Here is a 24,023-nt window from a genome sequence, read left to right on the forward strand (position 1 = left end):
AATACTTCTATGAAAATCTCACGATGACGTCTGCGCTATCACTATCTACTGGTTTTAATGTCTATGGGTCAGACTAGTAAACATTCACCCTAAGTGGGCTGTAGCGCTAACTAACCTTGTCAAAGTAGATACGTATGGAGCCCACGTTGGTGGCCCCTACAGCGGTGAGGGAGAAGAAGCCGTGCGTCCACTCTCCGCTCAACACCACCCTCTCGTTATGGCAGAACAGTTCTTTGATCCAGCGGGCCACGCCAGGGTTCACTGACATCAGAGAGCCTGGGAGGGACACAGACAGGGAGCAGGAGGTAAATACACAGCTATACAGACATGACACAAAACATGAGGTATAATACAAACACTGCAAGCAGCACCATATTTATACACCAAATATGATTTTTAGGACTGTGCCATTTTAGATCAGATAGGAGTGAGGGTGAAAGGTGCAGCATGGCAAGTCTGAGTATGTAGAATGATTATGGTGTGTGTCCTGGACATCCTGGGATTGTCCTAGCATCATCCTACCATAGCAGAGTAATTCTGGTGTTTATATATGATGCGTATTGTATTAGTAGGACAGTCCTAACAGGGTACTGACCAGGGAAGTGTCTTCTGTGGGCCACCCTCCAGTCTGTGGGGGAGTGGAAGCAGTGGTAATCTCCTGGAGCCAGGTACACCACACAGTGGAACAGCTCATTCCCCTCTTTAGTCACCAGCAGGTCCTGAAACGAGCTGGGGTCCTCTTCATCTGGGAAAACACACATACATCCACCGTTCTGGTCAGCAGGCAAGGTGTGTCATACAAACCAATCCTAAATGAGCCCTAATCTCTGAGTCTATTAGGTCTATAACATACGTGTAATATTTCCTTCCAATCCTTTGAGATCAACAAGTCTAAAGGAGGTAGGGGGGATTAAGGGTCAAATTGGGATTGGGCATTAGACCAGGAGGGGGAAAGGGTAGAGGTATTCACTTGATGGCTTGATGGTACTGTTGATGGCCTCAGCCCAGGTGTGTGGTCCCAGGAAGGTCTCCAAAGAGTATGTGACTCCTTTGACTTGCTCCACCTCACAGTTCCGCACCCGCCCAAAGTGCAGGATCTTCCCATCTGCTGGGCTGATCTGAAAAGCACACAGACATTATGGCTTTAGCCAGGGATCTACTCCTCTGTGTGTATAAAAGCCAGTAGAGACAACTCTGATCAGACACAGAGCAGGAAGAGTAGTTCAAATTCATACACACCGTTCACACACAGACAGACAGGTCACATATACCTGTGAACATGCATGCACGCACAAACACACACTTACCACGCAGTGTGAGTCACACACGGGCCGGATAGCTGGTTTGAGTTTCCGTCTAAAGAATTCTCCCAGGTTCCTGTATTGAATTAGGTCTTCCACAGCAGCCTCCTGCATGTTGACACCAAACGTCCAGATATACAGACTGTAGACTGGCTTCCTCAGCCAGGTCGGCAGCTCCACCTGGTTCAGCCGACCCCAGGCCCGAGACAGCAGCCGTGTCGGGATGGTCTTGTACAGAGCAACCTGAACGAAGGAGGAGGAGAATGTTGGGTTACACTACACATAGCTAAACTCCATGTTCTCACATTGGCTACATCCTGGCTCCTTGTTTTTGTGGTCTGGCCAACTCCTATGGTCATTGTTACACCAAACGACCATAGGAGTTGGCAACAGTGCACAAACAGATCTGGCACCGGGCAACTTCTTCTCTACTGGGAGAACTCTAGAAGGAGAAGCTAGAACCCTAGCAGACAAGGCTATTGAAGGCAAGTTGACATCTTGAATAAAAGTATTAGCCTCCCATATCACTAGGTGAATTGCATCAAGACCATGTGCGGGACAGGTAGTAAGGTTGAGGTGTTGACAGCGTTTTAAGGTGCCTGAATAAATCAAACTTTTGCACACCTGAAGTTCTGTCTTAGTTTACAGGTGCATTGTAAAATCCTAAAGTGAACAGGTTGCAAATTCAACTTTTCCAGATAACTGCAAAGTTTCAGTCGCATACAAAGCCATCAATTCACGGCTTTAAGGATATCTAAACATAAACCTAGCCCTAAGCTGCACTCACCAAAACACAACCACATCTGAGCAGCAGCATCAAAAAAACAAACAAATGAATCGAAAGTTCATTGATTCCTACATCTCCGTATCCATGAGATGTGACCAGTCAAGTTGAAGGAGCCGCCTGTCACTTGACTTCTCTGCACAGGTGTAGAACATCCATCTGCGACTCACGCAGAGACACTTACAATGTGAAGTACGAAATTCAGTGTGCGTTGAAGTGAAGAGTGACAAAGCGATCTGATGATCTGACCCTCCTAGCACCTGCAAGCAGTCAGGACTGTTTAGACTCCTCTATCGCCTGAGCGATCCATATGATTTGCTGCTTGACTTGCTGCTGCTGCTGCTGCTGCTTCTAGCTGTTCGCTGGGCCAGGCTGGCATCATCAATAGCTTCTGCCTAGCTAAGTGGATTAGTCAGGTTCTGGACCAGCTGACATGAGGAAGGAGGAGAAAAGGGCTCTAATAAAGCTTACCTATCCTCCCCTTCGAAAATGTTGCGAATCGGATGTTGCAAGATATCTGATGATATAGATGGGGTTAAATACGCAAAACATGATTAATTTAATACCGGGCTAATGATGATGTGTGGAAGCAAGCCTTGTTAATTATAATTAGTTGACTGTGCACTTTAGGGATCTGCAGCCTACAGGATCAAATCCGTCCAAGTCCAACACGGCTACGAACAGACCGCGGCACAATATATATATATATATATTTTTTTTTACATGGCCTCAGATGCGAGGACAGAATAATTAATAAACACAATGGCAGATTTAAAATAGACTTAAAATAGAATAGGAGTTAAACAGGTAGGTAGGTAGGTAGGTAGGTAGGTAGGTAAGTAGGAGGGGAAAAGGGCCTAGAAAATCCATTTGATCCACAGTGTGGCTCAATCCACATGGAGTTCAGGGCTAAATTAAAAACCATGAAGGTGATCAGAGTTCAGACTGAACAGAAATACAAACGTAGGGAGAAATACTGGGGCTTAATTAATGTGGGTTACAACCCAAATTATTTTCCAATCATTTCGTTCTGAACAGAACCATTATTTTTTCCCCCCTTCCAGCCAGCAAAATTAAGTTCTGAACTGACTCAAACCCCCCAAAAGTGAATGTTTATTTCGTTCCTTTCTGATCCAATCAGTGCGCATAGAGCAGCTTGCTATGGAGGAAGCAAGTCATAGTTGTTCACATGCATTGGAGAGACAAATTTGGGTGCGAGATGCGACAAGTTTTGCGAATGGGGAGGGAGCAAGAAAGGGTGGAGAAGGAGGCTTGGTTTGAAGTGTTGGGCATCTTATGACATGCACTATCTGAATTAGGCCCAAAGAATTATACCTACGGAGGAGCGGCTTTTATGAGGGAACTTTGAATGTCTTCGACCTTCAGAGAGTTGACTTAACGTTGGACCACAGCTAGCTAGCTAACAAGCTTGTGGATGCAGAGGCACCAGAATTTAAATAAAAACACGTCTTACCTTTTAGTAGTTAATAAATCCAATGTGAAACGTTACTATAGTAACTATAGTATCTTTAACGAACATTGAAAAAGTTAATCCATTCTAAATCTAATAAAAAAAATCTGTCCCTAATTTCTGTACCACGCTTGTAACGTCAGTAGGCTACAGTAGCCTATGCTTTGGAGGGGGAAGCGCAGGTAGCCTATACACTCACTGGCAAAGATTTGAAGCTGGCAGGCAGACATTGGAACAAGTTTGAGTGACAGAGTGAGGGCTTTGCATAGGCACTTTGTTGATGAGAAAGAAAGTTCCCGGAAAGTAAAATAACATTATTCCCAAGCTTTTAAAATAACGGTTCTGTTCCGGAACAGTATAGTTCACTTCCGGTTCCGATTCGGTTCCTCAAAAAATGCATTTTCCAGTTTTCCTGGTCGCAACATACGGAACATTGCAGATGAACTATAACGTACAGATCAAACTGATGAAATGAGCTGACAAAATTATTCAATATGATTGATAGAGAAGTACCCTACATGACCAAAAGTATGTGAACACCTGCTTATCAAACATCTCATTACAAAATCATGGGCATTAATATGGATTTGGTCCCCCCTTTGATGCTATAACAGCCTCTACTCTTCTGGGAAGGCTTTCCGCTAGATGTTGAAACACTGCTGTGGGGACATGCTTCCAATCAGGCACAAGAGCATTAGTGAGGTCAGGCACTGATGTTGGGCAATGAGGCCTGGCTCGCAGTCGGCGTACCAATTCATCCCATAGGTGTTCGATGGGGTTGAGGTCAGAGCTCTGTGCAGGACAGTTAAGTTCTTCCACACCGATCGACAAACCATTTCTGTATGGCCCTCGCTTTGTTCACGGGGGCATTGTCATGCTGAAACAGCCTTCCCCAAACTGTTGCCAAAGTTGAAAGTACAGAATCGTCGAGAATGTCATTGTATGCTGTAGTGTTAAGATTTCCCTTCACTGGAACTAAGGGGCCTAGCCCAAACCATGAAAAACAGCCCCAGACCATTATTCCTCCTCCACCAAACATTACAGGTGGCACTATGCATTGGGGCAGGTAGCATTCTCCTGGCATCCGCCAAACCCAGATTTGTCCATCAGACGGCCAGATTGTGAAGCGTGATTCATCACTCCAGAGAACGCGTTTCCACTGCTCCAGAGTTCAATGGCGGCGAGCTTTACACCACTCCAGCCAACGCTTGGCGATGCAAATGGTGATCTTAGGCTTGTGTGCGGCTGCTCGGCAAAGGAAACCCATTTCATGAAGCTCCTGACTTTGCTTCCAGAGGTAGTTTGGAAGTCTATAGTGAGTGTTGCAACCAAGGACAGACAATTTTTATGCGCTGCGCACTTCAGCACACGGCGGTCCTGTTCTGTGAGCTTGTGGGGCCTACCACTTCACAGCTGAGCTGTTGTTGCTCCTAGACATTTCCACTTCACAATAACAACACTTACAGTCGACCGGGGAAGCTAAAGTATTGCAGAAATTTAACAAACTGACTTGTTGGAAAGGTGGCATCCTATGACGGTGCCACGTTGAAAGTCAGAGCTCTTCAGTAAGGCCATTCTACTGTCAATGTTTGTCTATGGAGATTGCATGGCTTTGTGCTCAGTTTATATACACCCGTCAGCAACAGGTGTTGCTGAAAAAGCAGAATCCACTAATTTGAAGGAGTAACCATACTTTTGTATATAGAGTACACACCGTCCTGAATTTAAGCCACCGGTGCTGCCTGCTGAGTCTAGATCCACCCACATAACTCACAGGTAGTTAGCTCCTGTAGCTAAAGATAAATCACAGATAATGTCCAAACTGCAGAAAATGAGATCAGCAGACGCTATGGATGGCAGACAAGTTCCATCTCCACGACTGAGTTCCCCCTTTGAAAAATGGTCCAGGGGAGGTGGAATAGATCAACATTTCATTAACATTAAATGCTTATTGGCTGATGGTAAGGGAAAAACAGCGTCCATTGAAACTAAGTGCACTCAGTCACCCTGTGACTATGACAGCACGAGCGAGCAAAGCAGAAGAACAAAACAAAGCATTTCTCTGTTATTGTGTGGCCCACACAAAGGGCCTTTGATAGGCTGTACGGTAGAGCCTGTACAGGGAAGCTCTGCAGGTCCATATGGGTCCAGCCATCTGTGTCGGGGGGGGGGGGGGGGGGGGGGGTTACACCTCACACAAGGATGGGCATTTTAAATGATTTCACTATTCGTCTCAGGAGAGGCAGTGCACTATGTACAGGCGGGTGGGGGTGGGGACTGTGCCCTCAGCACAGACGGGTGGGGGAGGGGAGCGAGAGGACCAGGGGCGGGTGTGTCTGACATGGAGGGAGATAGACAAACCTGTTGCTGCGATAGGGTCTCTATCCTCTCATCTGGTAGTGTGTGTCTTGATGTAAAGGAGCTAGCTAGCTACGTTAGTCAGTTAAGTTAGTAAGCCAGCTAGCTAGCTGGGCTAATTGAGGCCATTTTGTTGTGCGTCCTTGATGACAACAACTCTTTCATATTAAACTGCCTACCAGTTGGTTGATCATTGAAGCCTACTCCTAATTTAGCCAACTTAATTCCATAATTGTAAATCCATTTTACATTGATTAAAAATCTCTCACTTCACTTGCTACACATGGAGCCTCTGACGGTAATGCTTTGATTGACAAGAGTGAAAAGTGTGTAGGCTACCGATACATTTTATTATTATTAAATGGGGCGCACTCATGAAACTATTGTTTTATTAAAATGTATAATGGCATAGTCTAATAATTTTATTACATTTCATACAAAGTCTTTACATTAAAAAAAGGCAGACAGATACAGTACAGGTCAAAAGTTATGACACCTACTCATTCAAGGGTTTTTAATTTTTTTATACTATTTTCTACATTGTAGACTAATAGTGAAGACAAAAATTATGAAATCATGTAGTAACCAAAATAGATTTTATATTTGAGATTCTTCAAAGTAGCCACACTTTGATAACAGCTTTGCACACTCTTGGCATTCTCTCAGAGCTTGAAGGAATGCTTTTCCAACAGTCTTGAAGGAGTTCCCACATATGCTGAGCACTTGTTGGCTGCTTTTCCTTCACACTGCGGTCCAACTCATACCATCTCAAATTGGGTTGAGTTTAGGTAATTATGGAGGCCAGGTTCTGGCGCAGCACTCCATCACTCTCTTTATTGGTCAAATAGCCCTTACACAGCCTGGAGGTGTGTTTTGGGTCATTGTCCTGTTGAAAAACATATGATAGTTCCACTAAGCGAAAACCAGATGGGATGGTGTATCACTGCAGAATGCTGGGCAAGTCATGCTGATTAAGTGTGCATTGAATTCTAAATAAAATCAGACGGTCACCAACAAAGCACCTCCACACCTCCTCCATGCTTCATGGTAGGAACCACACATGCAGAGATCATCCATTCACCTACTCTGCGTCACAAAGACACAGCGGTTGGAACCAAAAGTCTTTAATCTCAGACCAAAATGACAAATTTCTACTGGTTGAATGTCCATTGCTCGTGTTTCTTTGCCGAAGCAAGTCTCTTCTTATTATTGGTGTCCTTTAGTAGAAATTTCTTTGCAGCAATTTGACATTGAAGGCCTGATATCACGCAGTCTTCTCTGAACAGTTGATGTTGTGATGTGTTTTTTACTTGAACTCTGGGAAGCATTTTTTGAGTCTGGTAACTAATTAACTTATCCTCTGCAGCAGAGGCAACTCTGGGTCTTCCTTTCCTGTGGCGGTCCTCGTGAGAGCCAGTTTCATTATAGTGCTTGATGGTTTTTGCAACTGCACTTGAAGAAACTTTCAAAAGGTCTTGAAATTTTCTGGACTGACTGACCTTCATGTCTTAAAGTAATGATGGACTGTCGTTTCTCTTATGCTCTTTGTTTCTCTATGCTTATTTCAGCTGTTCTTGCCATAACATGGGGCGGCTGGTTAGCGCATTGGACTAGTAAACTTAAAGGTTGCAAGTTCAAATCCCCGAGCTGACAAGGTACAAATCTGTCGTTCTGCCCCTGAACAGGCACTGTTCCTAGGCCTTGAAAATAAAAGAGAGCCGCACACTCTAGGAGCTAAGATGCAAAAATGTAATTACCAACGTTTCGACAGCCAAGCTGTCTTCATCATGGTATAATCACAAACACTGCGGGATGACTCGATTATGTAGTGTCAAAAGACACAGGTGTCTGTAATCGTGGCCTAATATCATTGGTTAATTATCAAATATTAAAATAGCATACAAACAAATGGATAGCATGCGATCATAGATTATTTGACTACACAAGCTTACAAACAATTACAATGGCAAAATCACAAGAAAATCACCGAAGGGCGCAAGGGTCTTTAAGTTAAAGATCCAGGCAGCCTCTCGTTTTAACAATAAATGATCAAGGTCACCCCCTGTTCCTAGGCCGTCATTGAAAATATGATTTAGTTCTTAACTGACTTGCCTTGTTAAATAAAGGCTCAATAAGTAAATACAAGTAATCAAATGCTGTTCGGATATTTAAATAACTGTGCCCATCCCTACGCACCCACATCAGTGCCTCTAACAGACCACCTCTAACCGAGAAAACCTAGCGTCACGACGCAGGGGAAACTAACGACCATAGGGGTTATTAGAGTGATGATATTGCTTTTTAAGTGTTCACGTTGTACGTTACCTTGTAAGAGAGGAACTCTCAATCTACTCCACAAGTATTCTAAGAGTTGGTACCCCTGGATGCTGAGATTGACATTCACACACAAACCCCCAGATATACACAAATAAATTATGCAGCATCTGTTAGCAGGTAAATACTCACCCTGCTTGTTGGTCTCCAGCCAACCTTTGCCAGGGGCTTGAGTGCACCGAAGGTCAGGAAGTAGTAGAGGAAGCTGAGCGGCCATGAGCGCAGCCGCAAGGCGGGCCGGGACATGCAGCTCAACTGGCCAAGACGACGCCGCAAGGCCAACTGAGGGAACTGCAACCTAGGCAACCATACAAAATGCTGGGTTGGCACAGGTATGGCCGTGTATACATAGTACACACAAAACAGTCTCAGTACAGAAACACTGAAAGACGACAGACAGACGACAGGCAGGCAGGCAGACCGACAGGCAGGGACACCGACAGGCAGGCAGGCAGGGACACCGCCAGCAGTCCACCCGGCAGGCAGACAGCCCAGCAGGCAGGACAGAGGCTCACACATTCACCACAGACTCTCTACCCCACAAACACCCACACAGGCAAAGCACGCGAATAATGCGCATACCTATGTCCACACAAGGGACATGACACAATGGTCCTACACAAAGACATGTTAAATACCGGCATAATGGGAAAAACAAAATGACACAATGATGCCCTCTTACTTTATACTGGTCAAACACAATCACACAACACATTCCTATCAGGAAATAGGCTACTGTACGTTCACATGTTCTGACTGCACACATCCTCCCCACTGTATCCCCAAACTCTCTTCAACAATGCAGATGGTACTCTTCTACAGTATCTCATCCAAACCACCACATGATTAGTTTCCTAAGAAACTCCTCATATATTCATATTTCACACAGAATCCACCCTACTCTTCAGACTGCTTTTAGTCAGGCCAACTGTGTGTCTTTAAAATATCCTAATGCCTAACAACCATCCATCCAGATCTCTCAATATGCCTTGTTAAAATGGCTAAAAAATAAGTTAGCCTTAGCCTTCGCTTAGCAGGATTTTGATGACAAACCTTGTGCTTGTCATAGTGTGGATGGTCAACACACCGCATAAAATGCATAGAAACAGCATATCCACCCAACAGCCAAATCAAATCATCTGCGCATGAATATGCCTGGCTGCACTGTAAAACAGTCTATTAAAATAGGCTTAAGTGGCTGTGATGTATTGCCCTGGTTCTGTACAATAGGACCAACTAGGGCAGCAGTGATGCAGCAGTGGACTCTAAAGGGGGGAGGCCAATGTTACCGCAACAAGGGACATCCAACGCACGCAATGTGCAAAACCACCGTCTTTGTCCAAAACCACAGGCCGTGTCTGAATACCCGCACTTGCGTTCTAAATAGTAGGTATTTGGGTATGTAAAAAAAAAAAAAAATTGTACATTCATACATATTTTTTGATTTTTTTGCATACCCAAATTATTTATTTTATAGTATACACATTTTCAAATAATAATGAACGAATGGCTCTGCTATGTCCACATAAGCTTCAGCATGTCAGGGGAAGTGGATCATACTTGGCCCTGAGAGTGATGAGCCAGAGCTAACAGGCCTGAAAAGGGAGGGAAGGGGGAGAGAGGGGGTATAATACATTCTGCTGTACAGCTATCTATAGGCCTAAAGAATACCAGTCCACTCTAATCAGGATAAGAGACAAACACTGACACCCTAATAGACAGTCAGCAGCACCTTAACACCTGCCACTGGCATACACATAGACACTGCCGACTAGAGGTGACCTGTAGGCCAAACCGAGGAGGCAAGTCTAATAACAACAATAGAGTAGGACTGGACACGTTCAATTACAACAGTTGATCCTGAAACACTAACATAACTAAGCTAAGGACCCTGGGACTAAACACCTCCCTCTGCAACTGGATCTTGGACTTCCAGACGGGCCACCCCCAGGTAGTGAGGGTAGGCAACAACACATCTGCTACGCTGATCCTCAACACCGGTTCCCCTCAGGGGTGCATGCTTAGTACCCTCCTGTACTCCCTGTTCACCCATGACTGTGTGGCTAAGCACGACTCCAACACCAACATTAAGTTTGCTGATGACAACAGCCTGATCACCGACAATGACGAGACAACCATTAGGGAGGAGGTCAAAGGCCTGTCAGCGTGGTGCCATGCCAACAATCTCTCCCTCAATGTGAGCAAGACAAAGGAGATGATCGTGGACTACAGGAAAAGGAGTACCGAACAGGCCCCCCATTCACAGTCACTGCGGGATGGGGCTGAAGTGGAGCGGGTCGAGAGTTTCAAGTTCCTTGGTGTCCACATCACCAACAAACTATCATGGTTCAAACACACCAAGACAGTCGTGAAGAGGGCACAACAACACCTTTCCCCCCTCAGGAGACAAACTATTTGGCATGCCCTGGTTCTATTTGGCATGCCCTGGTTCTGTGAGGATCCCTCCCAGATCCTCACAAAGTTCTACAGCTGCACCATCGAGAGCATCCTGACCGGTTGCATCACCGCCTGGTATGGCAACTGCTCGGCATCTGACCATAAGGCGCTACAGAGGGTAATGTGTACGGCCCAATACATCACTGGAGCCACGCTTCCTGCCATCCAGGACCTATATTTCATTTTGCCTTTATTTAACTAGGCAAGTCAGTTAAGTACAAATTCTTATTTTCAATGACGGCCTAGGAAGTGCCTGTTCAGGGGCAGAACGACTGATTTGTACCTTGTCAGCTCGGGGGTTTGAACTTGCAACCTTCCGGTTACCAGTCCAACGCTCTAACCACTAGGCTACCCTGCCGCCTCATATACTAGGCAGTGTCAGAGGAAGGCCCCAAAAAATTGTCAAAGACTCCAGTCACCCAAGTCATAGACGTGTCTCTCTGCTACCGCACGGCAAGCGGTACGGGATCGCCAAGTCTAGGTCCAAAAGGCTCCTTAACAAATTCTACCCCCAAGCTATAAGAATGCTGAACAATTAATCAAATGGACACCTGGACTACTTACATTGATTCCCCCCTCTTTTTTTTTTACACTACAGCTACTCGCTGGTTATCATCTATGCAGTCACTTTAGCCCTAACCTACATGTACAAATCACCTTGACTAACCTATACCCCGCACATTAACTCAGTACCGGGCCCCCTGTATATAGCCGCATTATTGTTATGCAATTCTACTGTTACCTTTTATCTGATTGACTAAATATTTTATTAAACTCTATTTATTGAACTGCACTGTTGGTTAAGGGCTTGTAAGTAAGTATTTCACAGTAAGGTCAATACCTGTTTTATTTGGCACGTGACAAATAAATATTTGATTTGATGACACACTCACAGGTCGGTCAGTGGCCCTGTTGTGTCTTTAATCCATGTGTCATTATAGACCTGTTTTGCATCAGAGCTGAATCAGATCAATTGAATGGTGCTTTACAGGTTGGTGTTGATGCACCCTTTGTGAAACTACAGACAGTGCTTAACGATTGTCCCCAGCACAGACAGAACACTGCCCATATTGTTCCACAACACACACACACACAGATCTGAGGATGGTTTTTAGATCCGGAGCAGTGTGTGGAGCTGTGCGGTTCAGTGGGTCTACACAGACAGTCCTATCACCATCTTTTACGGTCTAATTTCTCAAGGGTTTGATCACCACAACATAACAATCAGAGGGGGAAAAAGGTCATCAACAAATCTAATGATCCACAGCAAGAGATCTAAGATACACCTGATTCTAGAAACCTGGAATTATTGAGTCATCAAGGAAAATCACATCTCTGATTACTTTGGCTACACAGATGTCTGGATAGGGGATGACTTCCACTGAGGCATGCTGCTGATGTGGCTGCATGGTGCCGTTCAGTAGGTAGTGTATTGGAGCTGGCGACTGCTCTCCTCACAGTTGGCTGGCCTGGTTTGGACTGCAGAGTGTGACACTGGGCCACTCATCTTTTCTAAACTCTAAACAGGAGAGCAATATTTACTACTCACAGCAGCATATAAGAGTAGAGCTAATATAGCTAATTTTGCCTAAACAAAGTTATTTGCATAATGTTTAACTCCTTTATAAAAGGATATAAAAAAGGCAAAGAAATAATTTAAATGTAATTGAATCTCAATTCTCATAGAAGTCTACCAGTGCAGAACATTTTAAATACTTCTTTACCATAACCTGTCATATGCCTTGGTTTCAGCCATCGTACAGCTTAAACATCCCAGCCACTCGGATAAATGCCACAAAAGTAACAAAGTCAACATGTAAAGAATACACTTCTACCCTTTTAAAAAATTTCCTGGCTATCCCGTCTCTAGCTCGCTCTCTATCACACAAAACGCACGCTCCAGCAGCACCCCCCTCTCTTCCTCAATGCAGGCACATATTAGCCAATCACTGACTGCATAGCATTCTCTCTCTCCTGCCTCTATCCACACAAGCTGAGTCTTAGCCTTCATGCAGCTATTGAAAACTCCATCTCTCCGTTACTTCTTTCAGGACCACTTCTGAGGCTGGCAGGGTAAGGCTGGACCAGATGCTTTGTTCAACCCTTTGACTGGCTTGCCTGTTCAGGGCTTAAGGACATTACGTTGCAATTAGGCCAAACAGAGGCTTTGTGCTGCCTGGGACACACAGAGAGAAAGAGAGAGAGAGAGAGAGAGAGCGCGAGACAAAAAAACATTGAGGGGGCTTTGGGAGTGCAGACCAACTGTACCCACTCAATAGTCACCCCCTTGGCTCACACTTGTCCCCATGCTCATGAAGCAGCCAGGACACAGCTCAACACAAAGTACACAACACAACCACCCACTCACAAACCACACCTTCAATCTAACGACAGAACATTACATTAATAGTTCCCTCTATGCTCGCTCAAGTCATCCCTCTCAGGCTCTTTCAATCCATCTCTACCACTCATGTACTGTAAACAGTCCCTATATAGGCTAAGTACCATTCATTCCCTCTCCATGTCAGTCCTCTCTCTCATGTACAGCAGGCATGTTATACACACACGTCAAGTCATCCTGTAGTCATTCATCTCGTTCCCTCTCTCTCTCAGCATACCTGAATCGGTTCCTGTGGCTGAGTGCTTGGGCCCCCTGGTTGCCCTGGCCTGAGCTGTTGCCGCCGCTGACTCCCCCCTGCTCCCCAGAGGAGCTGATCGGCCGGAGCCGGCGCACATCAACCCTAACTCTGTGGAGATTGTAGCAAGACGGAGGGCTGTGCAAAGACTTGCAGCATCTCACCATTTCCCTGAGCTCCGCGCTGCTGCCCGCTGCAGGTTCCTGCTCTGACACATTATCACTGAAGGTGTGGGGGGGATTACAGACACTTCTCTCACTGGGGCTGCCTCTCTCTCGCTCAGTGTGCACACGTCTGTTCTCTCGCTGGATCTTGTTCTCTCGCTCTGCTATTCTCAAGCCCGGCCCCCTTCTCTGGTAGGATGGATGTGACGTGGTGAAGGGGGGTAATCCGTTCGCTCCCTCTCTTCGCTCTCTGTCATTTCTCTCTCTCGCTCTCTCAGGGTTCCAGGGGCCTTATTTTGTACCAGAGGGCAGAGCCTGGGTGCCAGAAGGTGGGGTGACTGTTTCACAGCTGATCTGAGAGGAGCTGCAGCAGACTGGTGACAGTGAGAGACTGGAGGAGGACTGGTCTGCCTGGGGGGAGGGGCAGCTTGATGAGAGAGAGAAAAAAAATCCCATCAGCTATAGTGTTCATGGACCCTGTTAAAGATTCCTGGCCGCTCCCCTATACTGCTAATAAGTGTTGTGTAACAGTATAATTTGTCATTCTTTCCATAAGGATGCTTGCCGTACCTTGTTTATTTAACTTAGGTTTTGGCCTGTTTTGAAAGCCTGGCTAGACTCCACTGCTTCCTACTTTATCCTATCCTACAATCAGCTGATGGGGAGGGCATCTGGACCCTTTCTCCTAACCACAGGAATAACAGAAATTAGCAGATTATGACAATTAGTCTATCTATTCATTCCCTGTTGTTTTGTTAAGAGTGAATCATTTCAGAACGTTAAGCATTGGTTACCATGAAGATAACGTGGTTAAATGAATGTCTATTATTAAAGCCCATCAGCTTTCTTACTTGTCTGACTTTTCCAAAATAGCCTCTCGACAAAATCTCATGTCTTGTTTAACACAAAAAATTGCTTTCACGCACTTGCAAATAATCCCTTTGGTTTGGTGTCAGTTACATTAATTACGGTTCAAAGGGCTGAAATGCATCTTCAGTAGCCTTTTAAAACCATCCCTAAAAATACCAGTCAGACAACAGATGTCTAACAATGACACTTAACATTCTGAAATGATTCACTATTTACAAAACAGCAGGGAGTGAAGAGATAACAGATCATGATCTTATTAGCTAGGTTTCCATCCCATTGGCGACAGATTTTCATTTGAATGTTCAAAAATGTGCATTAAAAAAATGTGCATTTCCTCACCAGTGGTGTTTACAAATCTGTGCATGATGACGTGGTGTGCACAAAATGTACTTTTTCGCTTAAAAAATTTCATGCACTGAATAAAAATCTAAAAGTTCAATGTGTTACCATCACATTTTCAACTGCACTGATAATTTTGTCACAAAAACTGTTAAATATCAAATGTGCCTGCTCTGGTCCTGGCACCTGCACTCTAGCCAACAGCTCACAGACAGTGTGGGTAGGCTGTGTTGGTTGGCTAGTCTACATGATGAGATTATTATGGATAAGAGCTAAAATATTGTTATTTGTCAAATGGCAGTCAAGCTCCACTATGGGAGATCCATAAAGGGCTTGATGTGGCCAGCCGGTAATCCACTCGAGTGTCCCGGCTACCGGTTCGTACTTTCTCCATTCAGGCTGCAAAGGCTTCAACTTCCTCAACTTTATTACAGTTGAAGTCGGAAGTTTACATACACCTTAGCCAAATACATTTAAACTCAGTTTATCACAATTCCTGATATTTAATCTTAGTAAAAAATTCCCTGTCAGTTAGGATCACCACTTTATTTTAAGAATGTGAAATGTCAGAATAATAGTAGAGAGAATGATTTCTTTCAGCTTTTATTTATTTCATCACATTCCCAGGAGGTCAGAGGTTTACAAACACTAAATTCGTGTTTGATAGCATTGCCTTTAAATGTTTTAAATTGGGTCAAATGTTTCAGGTAGCCTTCCACAAGCATCCCACAATAAGTTGAATAAGGGTGAATTTTGGCCCATTCCTCCAGACAAAGCTGGTGTAACTGAGTCAGGTTTGTAGGCCCCTTTTTCAGTTCTGCCCACAACTTTTCTATAGGATTGAGGTCAGGGCTTTGTGATGGCCACTCCAATACCTTGACTTTGTTGTCCTTAAGCCATTTTGCCACAACTTTGGAAGTATGCTTGGGGTCATTGTCCATTTGGAAGCCATTTGTGACCAAGCTTTAACTTCCTGACTAATGTCTTGAGATGTTGCTTCAATATATCCACATAATTTTCCTCCCTCATGATGCCATCTATTTTGTGAAATGCACCAATCCATCTTGCAGCAAAGCACGCCCACAACATGATGCTGCCATCCTTGTGCTTCACGGTTGGGATGGTGTTCTTCGGCTTGCAAGCCTCCTCCTTTTTCCTCCAAACATAACGATGGTCATTATGGCCAAACAGTTCTATTTTTGGTTCATCAGACCAGAGGACATTTCTCCAAAAAGTACGATCTTTGTCCCCATGTGCAGTTGCAAACCGTAGTCTGGCTTTTTTATGGCGGTCTTGGAGCAGTGGCTTCTTCCTTACTGAGCGGCCTTTCAGGTTATGTCGTTATAGGACTCGTTTTACTGTGGATCTAGATACTTTTGTACCCGTTTCCTCCAGCATCTTCACAAGGTTCTTTCCTGTTGTTCTGGGATTGATTTGCACTTTTCGCACCAAAGTATGTTAATCTCCAGGAGGCAGAACGCGTCTCTTTCCTGAGCGGTATGACAGCTGCGTGGTCCCATGGTGTTTAGACTTGCATACTATTGTTTGTACAGGTGAACGTGGTACCTTCAGGCATTTGGAAATTGCTCCCAAGGAGAAACCAGACTTGTGGAGGTCTATAATTCGCTTTCTGAGGTCTTGGCTAATTTATTTTGAGTTTCCCATGATGTCAAGCAAAGAGGCACTGAGTTTGAAGGTAGGCCTTGAAATACATCCACAGGTACAACTCCAATTACCTCAAATTATGTCAATTAGCCTATCAGAAGCTTCTAAGATCGTGTCATGCACAAAGCAGATGTCCTAACGGACTTGCCAAAACTATAGTTTGCTAACAAGACATTTGTGGAGTGGTTGAAAAACAAGTTTTAATAACTCCAACCTAAGTGTATGTAAACTTCCGACTTCAACTGTAATGGTGAGAAGGTGAAAAAAAAAGTGGACTTTATGAAAACACCATTTTCTCCCACCGTGCTAGAGAGGCTAAATGCTAATTGCGGATGTTGCATATCATGTTCAGCCATTCAGGTTGCTGCAGTGTTTTTTCACGCCTAACCTAACGTAGCAAGCGTAAAAGAAACAGGACCCCTGGTCTGATTGTTTCAAAATAAAAAAAGTTGTGCTTATTAAACATAGTTTTTGTATTGGATTTGTTGGCATGAACTCGTTTACAAAACATTATTCATCGTTTTAATAAATACTAAATATTTTGAAGTGAAATAATGCATCATACCGGCTGTATTTCTATATTATACATCTTGAAAACTTGATTGCTGATATGCAACAAAAATAAATGGCACTATATCAACAATGTACTAATGAAACAAATACCAAAAGATAGTTTTGGGGTGGAATTTTCCTTTAACACTGAGCAACATGGGCCTGGTATCCACAGTACTCCACTAATTATACAGTTACCAACATGATAACATTTTGTATCCACCCCCCCATTTCATTGTTTTACCTAAATGTACTGTAATTTAAGATTTAAAACTGCAAAGTTCTCTGCCGCATAGCAAAATGTGTAGAATTGCAGGATATTAGCATTAAAGCGACAACAAAAAATATGTCTGAACTATGATAAATGTATAGAATTTCAGGAAATTCGCTTGAAAACGGCAAAGTTCTCTCTCCGATGCCAAGAGGCGGGCCTTTAATATTGGTTGATCTGGCCATGCACTGCCAAAGTTATAGTAAAACTCATATGCTATTTTTATCTAACACGAGTTGTGTGCTGATGAGGGGCTCAATAATGAATTTGCTATCACAAACAAGGTCCCCGCCGGTCCCAAAAAGTATGAAAACACGACCTAGAAGGCCTCTTTAGAAAAATAGCACACTATACTCCCAGAGCGTCCAACTATTTTCTCAATATTGTTTATCCATCAGTCTGATGTTGCACCTTTTTTGGTGGTGAGTCTTCAGTTAACACTATTAGTCTCTCAAGCAACGCAAGTCTTCACCAAACAGGGAGCCGGTCCCTAAAAGCAGGACAACACCCACTTCCTTCCTTATCTGACACACTGATGCTATGGACTACTGTTATGAGTAATCTACTCATAACAGTTACTGTAAAGACATAGGAAGTGTCAAAGTAATACTTAAGTACAGATTCTGTTTATCCCAAAATTCACTTTGGATTTTGTTACCACTTCCTGTAACAGTTCCCTATTAAACAATATTCTGTTGAATTAGATTACATTGAACACTTCCATAAACATAGTTACATATTTCAGATAATGCATTATACAACTTCAATCTAAAATTGTGTTTTTCCATTTTCAAAAAAGAAACTCCGAACATTACCTTCTGTTGTCTGAAGAGTGAATCAAATTGACAAAGGGGAAGTTAAGTCTCTCACTGCGTGCTAGTTAAAGGTGAAGGCTAGTCAGTACCCTCTACTCTCACACAATAAAGTCCTGCGTACAGGCTGGACAAGCCCTTTAAGAGACTAGAGGGTGGGCGGGCAGATATCACGTTCAAGGGACTATAATTGCTGGGTGATGTCATCTGACTCACCACATGCCAAAGTAGCCTAATGGTCCAACTGCACAAATCTACTGCAGAATCTACAGCAGTAATACGATAATCATCTCATCATTCATCAAATTGACAGTGGGGCCATCTTAACGATAAGTTTGGGGTGATGAACTAGACTTCACAAATATTCAAATGTGTACAGTACAGATAGCACTGTGTAATCAACTAAGCCTACAAGCAGCCATGTACATGTAACTGCCAAAATAAAGGAAACACCAACACAAAAATGTCTTAATAGGGCATTGGGCCACCATTTATTTGAATGGTAAATCTCTTTATAAAATGGGTGTATTATATTTCCATTCAAAGAAAAGTATCTATTCATGTTAATGTTTTTAAAATATATGTAAACTGAAGATTTTTGTCTGTAATGCATTTGTGCCAATCATTTATGTTGTGACAAGGTAAGGTTGGTATACAGAAGATAAACACATTTGACCAAATAGGGATAACACTTTTGGTTACTACATGATTCCATGTGTGTTATGTAATAGTTTTGATGTCTTCACTATTATTCTACAATGCAGAAAATAGTACAAATCAAAACCCTGGAATGAGTAGGTGTGTCCAAACTTTGGCTGCTATACTAAGCTTACTAATGACAATGACATTATTATAATAACAACAACAAGATCAGGGAAAAAGAGCGTTATTATTATTATAAATATATTTTTGACAATTTGGAAGTGTAAACAGTAAATAAATTAGAAATAATACCAGGGAGGCTGGACTAATGAAAAAAAAAGTGCAAAGCGTTAATCACAGCATAGTAAAGATTAAAAACTGCCGAATTTGTGAAATTGTTGTGTGAGACTTGGTGCTCACGGAATCAGTGGGCTTTCAACCAAACACTCAAACAGTCAACATAAATCAGGATTGGTCTTATTTCTGTAGATATATATGGATGATCTCTAAAGCCAGGCACATTTAACAGTTAGGCTATTGATTATAGAACTAATTAAGTTGGGGTTTCCTCTATCCTCTCTTTTCTTAGACAATTAAGGCAAGGGCTGTTTTCGTCTCCTAACTCTGCTGCTGCCTCCGCCGCATTGCTCTTAACACCAATATGGTGGTTAACTTCGCTAATATGCACATAGCAACACAGTCAAGGAAAAGGCGCCAATTCAACAGCGCACTGATGTGTTTCAGAACCGTGGACAGCAACCACTATGCAATGCGAGATAAAGTGCATTAGCTTATAAAATAATATTATTTGTATTGCACCATTGTTCTTACATAATATGACCATATACAATTTCAGTTGCATATGTCTTAGACTGATGAACTGTGCCATCCAAATGGATCATTCCACTCAGACAGAATCAGAAAGGTATCTTGTTTACCATGATTTTTTGTTTTGCTACTGTTAACTTAAGAAATCTTCATCAAGCCTATCGACTAAACAGTCGTCTAAATCTGGTTATCCTTACAATTTATGCACACAATTGCGGCTGGTCAGATCAGCACACCAGTAAATAGCTAACATTACATCGCAAGTCTGATGGCTCATTGCCGAAAATGGTGCATGTTCAAAATGATAACCAGCTAAAGCTAGCTACGTTTTCTATTACCTCCCATCTAATATCTTAGGACCATCTAAAATCTAGCCAACTAGCATAGTAGCTAATATAGCTAACAGCACAGATGAAAGGGTTAGTTATTGTAATCTTTGCTAATAGGTCACATAGCAATCTGGTTAGCTAGCTTGCTTATTGCATGCATATCCGGGAAAGTCGACACAAGCCTTAATATTAGTGAATTAACTAAAACTAATATTTTCAATAGGAGTTTGATTTTGGTCACTGTGTCAGTCAACCACTTCTCAAAACTGCACCTTTCTGTTGGAGAATGAGCTGGTTTGCTGCTGCTGGTGATTTCCACAGATTGACATTCCTTGGCATGGTGCAGTGCTCGTGGCGAGGCGGAGAGTGGCGACTGGTGTAAAGGGACTATCGGCAATATCGGTCCGAGTCTTCATTTCTCAGAACAAGAATAGACTGAAGAGTTTCAGAAGAAAGTTATTTGTTTCTGGCCATTTTGAGCCTGTAATCAAACCTACAAATGCTGATGCTCCAGATACTCAACTAGTCTAAAGAAGGCCAGTTAATGCTTTTTTAAATCAGGACAGTTTTCAGCTATGCTAACATAATTGCAAAAGGGTTTTCTAATGATCAATGAGCCTTTTAAAAAAAATGATACACTTGGATTAGCTAACAACGCTTCTGATAATGAGCCTATGTATATATTCAACTTCATATTTTTATTTTAAAAATCAGCCATTTCCAGCTACAATAGTCATTTACAACATTAGAAATGTCTACACCGTATTTCTGATCAATTTGATGACATTTCAAAAACAAGTGACCCCAAACTTGAACAGTAGTGTATATCTGCATTTATCCATTCTACAATACCTCTGTCTTTACCCAAAGAGGAACTGATAAATCTGTCTGTAGAGAGTGTGAGACAGGAAATGCTCCTATCCCCAATTTCCCTGTAGCTGGCTCAGAATGCTGTCTTTGGCTTGTCGGAAGGGAAATTGAGAGCCCCTGTCTAGTCTGCTCATTACCATTCCATTCGCGTCTCAGCCCAGATTCACCCTGAGAAGAACTCAGGCCATTGTTAGGAGGTCATATGCATGTGGGTCTTTGAGAAGCCAAATTAAACTTGTGAAGTGTGAGCCTAACTCTCTGACAAGTGTGTGTGTGTGTCCACAGTAGTGCTGAGCAATAAGTGCTTTTTGAGGTCGGTTCATATAAATCACGGTTTTCAATGCTGTAACAAAAAACAAATGATGGTAGTGATTGGCCATTACAGCATATCACTTATTAATAAACCATCCTTTATTCACATTACTTTAATCAAATATTTCAGTTCTGTATATAATTGTTTTTTATTTGATGACTTAATATTTGATTCAAGTCCTCATATAATCTCTGCTCAGGCTATAGCTCCCCAGAGTCATCCTTCAGGCTAACCATAGCGGTAGTTCTTCAAAAGTAGATCAGGCATACTTTTAACACGGCTAAATAACAACTATCAATCAATTACATGTACTGTCGTGTAGACCTAAACAACCGCTCTTTATTCCCCTTGTGTCGCTCTATTGCTCTTCCTCTCCATGTCTGTCTGCCTGCCCCACAGGCTTGCCCAGAAAGAACCAATGAGAACAGGCACAATGGATTCTGGTCATTGTAGTTAATTACCATCTTTCGGCGCTTAACTAAGATGAGTTGGGACAACATATCCCAGAGACAAATCTCTATAAAGAAACAGCACACATGGTGCGTTGAGTGCACAAAAAAACATGGAATTCAAATACTTGGACTTCAGTCAGTTATTTAAAAAACAAAATAAACCAACATTTTGGTTAATTGCTCAGCACTAATATAAGGTGAGTGTGTGTGTGTGTGTGTCTTCATAGTCACGGTGGTAAGTTGAGATGCCATGATGACAATGCTGACCTTGACAGTGACCAGGGGACCTTGCCAAGTCACTTTCTGATAGTCGCATGTTGTATTGGACAGTTCAAAAGGGGGTGCGACCAAAAGTCCACCACGTTGACAGTTCCATGCTTATTTACAATATAGCGAGACAAAAACTTCAACTTAAGTCTGGGAAATTCCCTAACCCAATCCCCAAACTAGCCAATGAGCTTCCATTTGCACTGTGACAGAACCTCACCCCACACTCAATTCATTGCAAAGCCCTATTGAGAAAGTCTGCATACCAGGCCCCCAAAGGGTACACATCAAAATAGGCAAGTATTTATTACAGTACTGCCGTATAAATATTCACACTTTTGTAGCTAAAGCAAATAAGCCCACCAATCTGTTCATTTACATAAGATTAGTTCCTTTACATACAGAAGTGAAACAGTTTACAGGGGGTATTTTGTCAAGGACAATTATGTCAAAAGAAATTCTCTCTGGGTCACAGTAGTATAACAGTATAAAAGCGACTATGGTGCATAAACAACAGTACTGATTCTACAGAGTGAGAGAGGATAGAAATGGCATAGGATACATTTTTACAGGGTTGGGGGAGATTCCATTTATTTTCTGTATGTTATTTGGTTAATGAATGTACATAAAATGAAGAGAAGACAATTTGAAGTGATGCCTTCTGTGCTTTTTTCAATTCTCATACGGTCCCATGGTATCTGTAAAATTACATAATTATGTGCCAGTGGCACAAGTCCTCGACCAGGGGTCCAAATCACATTCAGCTGTGGGACGATTTTTCCTTGAGCAGATGGTCGGAACATAGGTATTAATAATTTGTACACTGCAAAACGACTGCAAGAAACCGAAACAGATATAGTATGAGAAAAACAGAATACTTTCAAACCATTAATACTTTGGTATATGATCACATATGCCCAGAGCTTGACTTAAAAAATGATTTATATATATATATATATATATATATATATATATATATATATATATTTATTTATTTGTATTTTATTTAACTAGGCAAGTCAGTTAAGAACAAATTCTTAAATACAATGACGGCCTACACCGTCCAAACCTGGACAACTTGGACGACGCTGGGCCAATTGTGTGCCGCCTTATGGGACTCCCAATCACATCCGGTTGTGATACCGGCTGGATTCGAAACAGGGTGTCTGTGGTGACGCCATCTAGCACTGAGATGCAGTGCCTTAGACCGCTGCGCCACTCGGGAGCCCCAGACTTGAGCCCCAGTTTATATTTAGGTGCAGGAGCTCCACAATACTTTTGAGATGATATTCTATAAGATGAGCAGGAGCTCAAGCACTAGAAAATGTGAGGTGTCGGTACTTTGCTCCGGTGAGCTCCTGCCCATGTCAAGCACTGCATATGCCTATTTATGCGTGGAAATACTTGTGAACAGATTTCCTAAATAAAGAAAAAGCACTGAGCTCATTTCCTGGTGATATTACAATCATGTCCAAGAACAAAAATGCTAATTTTGTAAGTATTATTTTATTTAACTTATTTTTTGCTCAGAAAACTTGGGGGGGGGGGGGGGGGGCAAATTAAAATCACCAGCAGGCCAAATTCAGGAACCCTGTTTTAGACTCTACAAAGTCATGATTTAGCCTATATCACTTAAACCTTTTCCCTTAAGCATTCAACATGGACCTTTCAGGCTACCACCTGACCTCAAAACGTACACAGTGCCAACACCTGCAAATGCAATATTGCAACCCTGGGCTTTCCCCATGATAATTTGTGCTAGCATAGAGCTCTATATTGCTTCATATATAGGCTACACAGGGCTCTACAGTGCGACCATTTTACTTGCATGTGCGCCTAAAAGACTCCCAGTGATTTGATAGATACTGTAAGACCAAGTCAAAGACTAACACATGTATGGTAAGATGATTACACCACAGAAAGAGAGGGGAAAGGTCACAGAAATGGCATGAAAAACAGGCGTACGCTTGGTCCTTCTGATCGGTCTGATCTTATGGTTGTTGGTTATCTGCAATGACATCACCTATTTTGACACTTGGCCGTCTCCCATGTTAAATAGCCTAAACAAACAATAGGCTACGTGGAGCTTGTTGCGCTTACTACCATGACACACCGACATTGGGCCTGTCGGGATTACTCCTATGACACTAACACTACGTACACTTAAAAGATCACTATTCCAACAAAATCCCACGGAATGAGCCTCCGTATCACTTCTGGAATAGGTTTGCTAATCCAGCTGTTCCAAACGAGTTTGATTAGGTCAACAACTTGTAAGGCATTAGAGACAAAGGGATAGACCAAATAA

General features: G+C 42.8%; 1 protein-coding gene across 9 annotated transcripts in view; it reads right to left on the reverse strand.

Annotated features, from left to right (window-relative positions):
- Nucleotides 1–24,023, reverse strand: part of LOC110523465 (phosphatidylserine decarboxylase proenzyme, mitochondrial) — a 41,411-nt gene that overhangs the window by 6,453 nt on the left and 10,935 nt on the right. For 2 of the 9 annotated variants that reach the window (XM_090234235.1, XM_090234236.1), the window contains 6 exons: nucleotides 13,506–13,932; nucleotides 8,381–8,546; nucleotides 1,308–1,544; nucleotides 971–1,118; nucleotides 596–745; nucleotides 116–276 (listed from right to left, as the gene is read on the reverse strand). In XM_090234235.1, the coding sequence (XP_090090361.1) occupies nucleotides 116–276; nucleotides 596–745; nucleotides 971–1,118; nucleotides 1,308–1,544; nucleotides 8,381–8,546; nucleotides 13,506–13,558 (915 nt within the window). In that variant the 5' untranslated portion in view covers nucleotides 13,559–13,932. Of the gene's footprint in view, nucleotides 1–115; nucleotides 277–595; nucleotides 746–970; nucleotides 1,119–1,307; nucleotides 1,545–8,380; nucleotides 8,547–13,323; nucleotides 13,933–18,017; nucleotides 18,382–24,023 lie in introns of those variants that run through there. The other 7 variants (XM_021602167.3, XM_021602165.3, XM_090234234.1 and 4 more) reach the window with 7 other exon arrangements.

Source organism: Oncorhynchus mykiss, chromosome 5 (assembly GCF_057628025.1).
Source record: "Oncorhynchus mykiss isolate SJ-2025 chromosome 5, ASM5762802v1, whole genome shotgun sequence".
Taxonomy (NCBI): domain Eukaryota; kingdom Metazoa; phylum Chordata; class Actinopteri; order Salmoniformes; family Salmonidae; genus Oncorhynchus; species Oncorhynchus mykiss.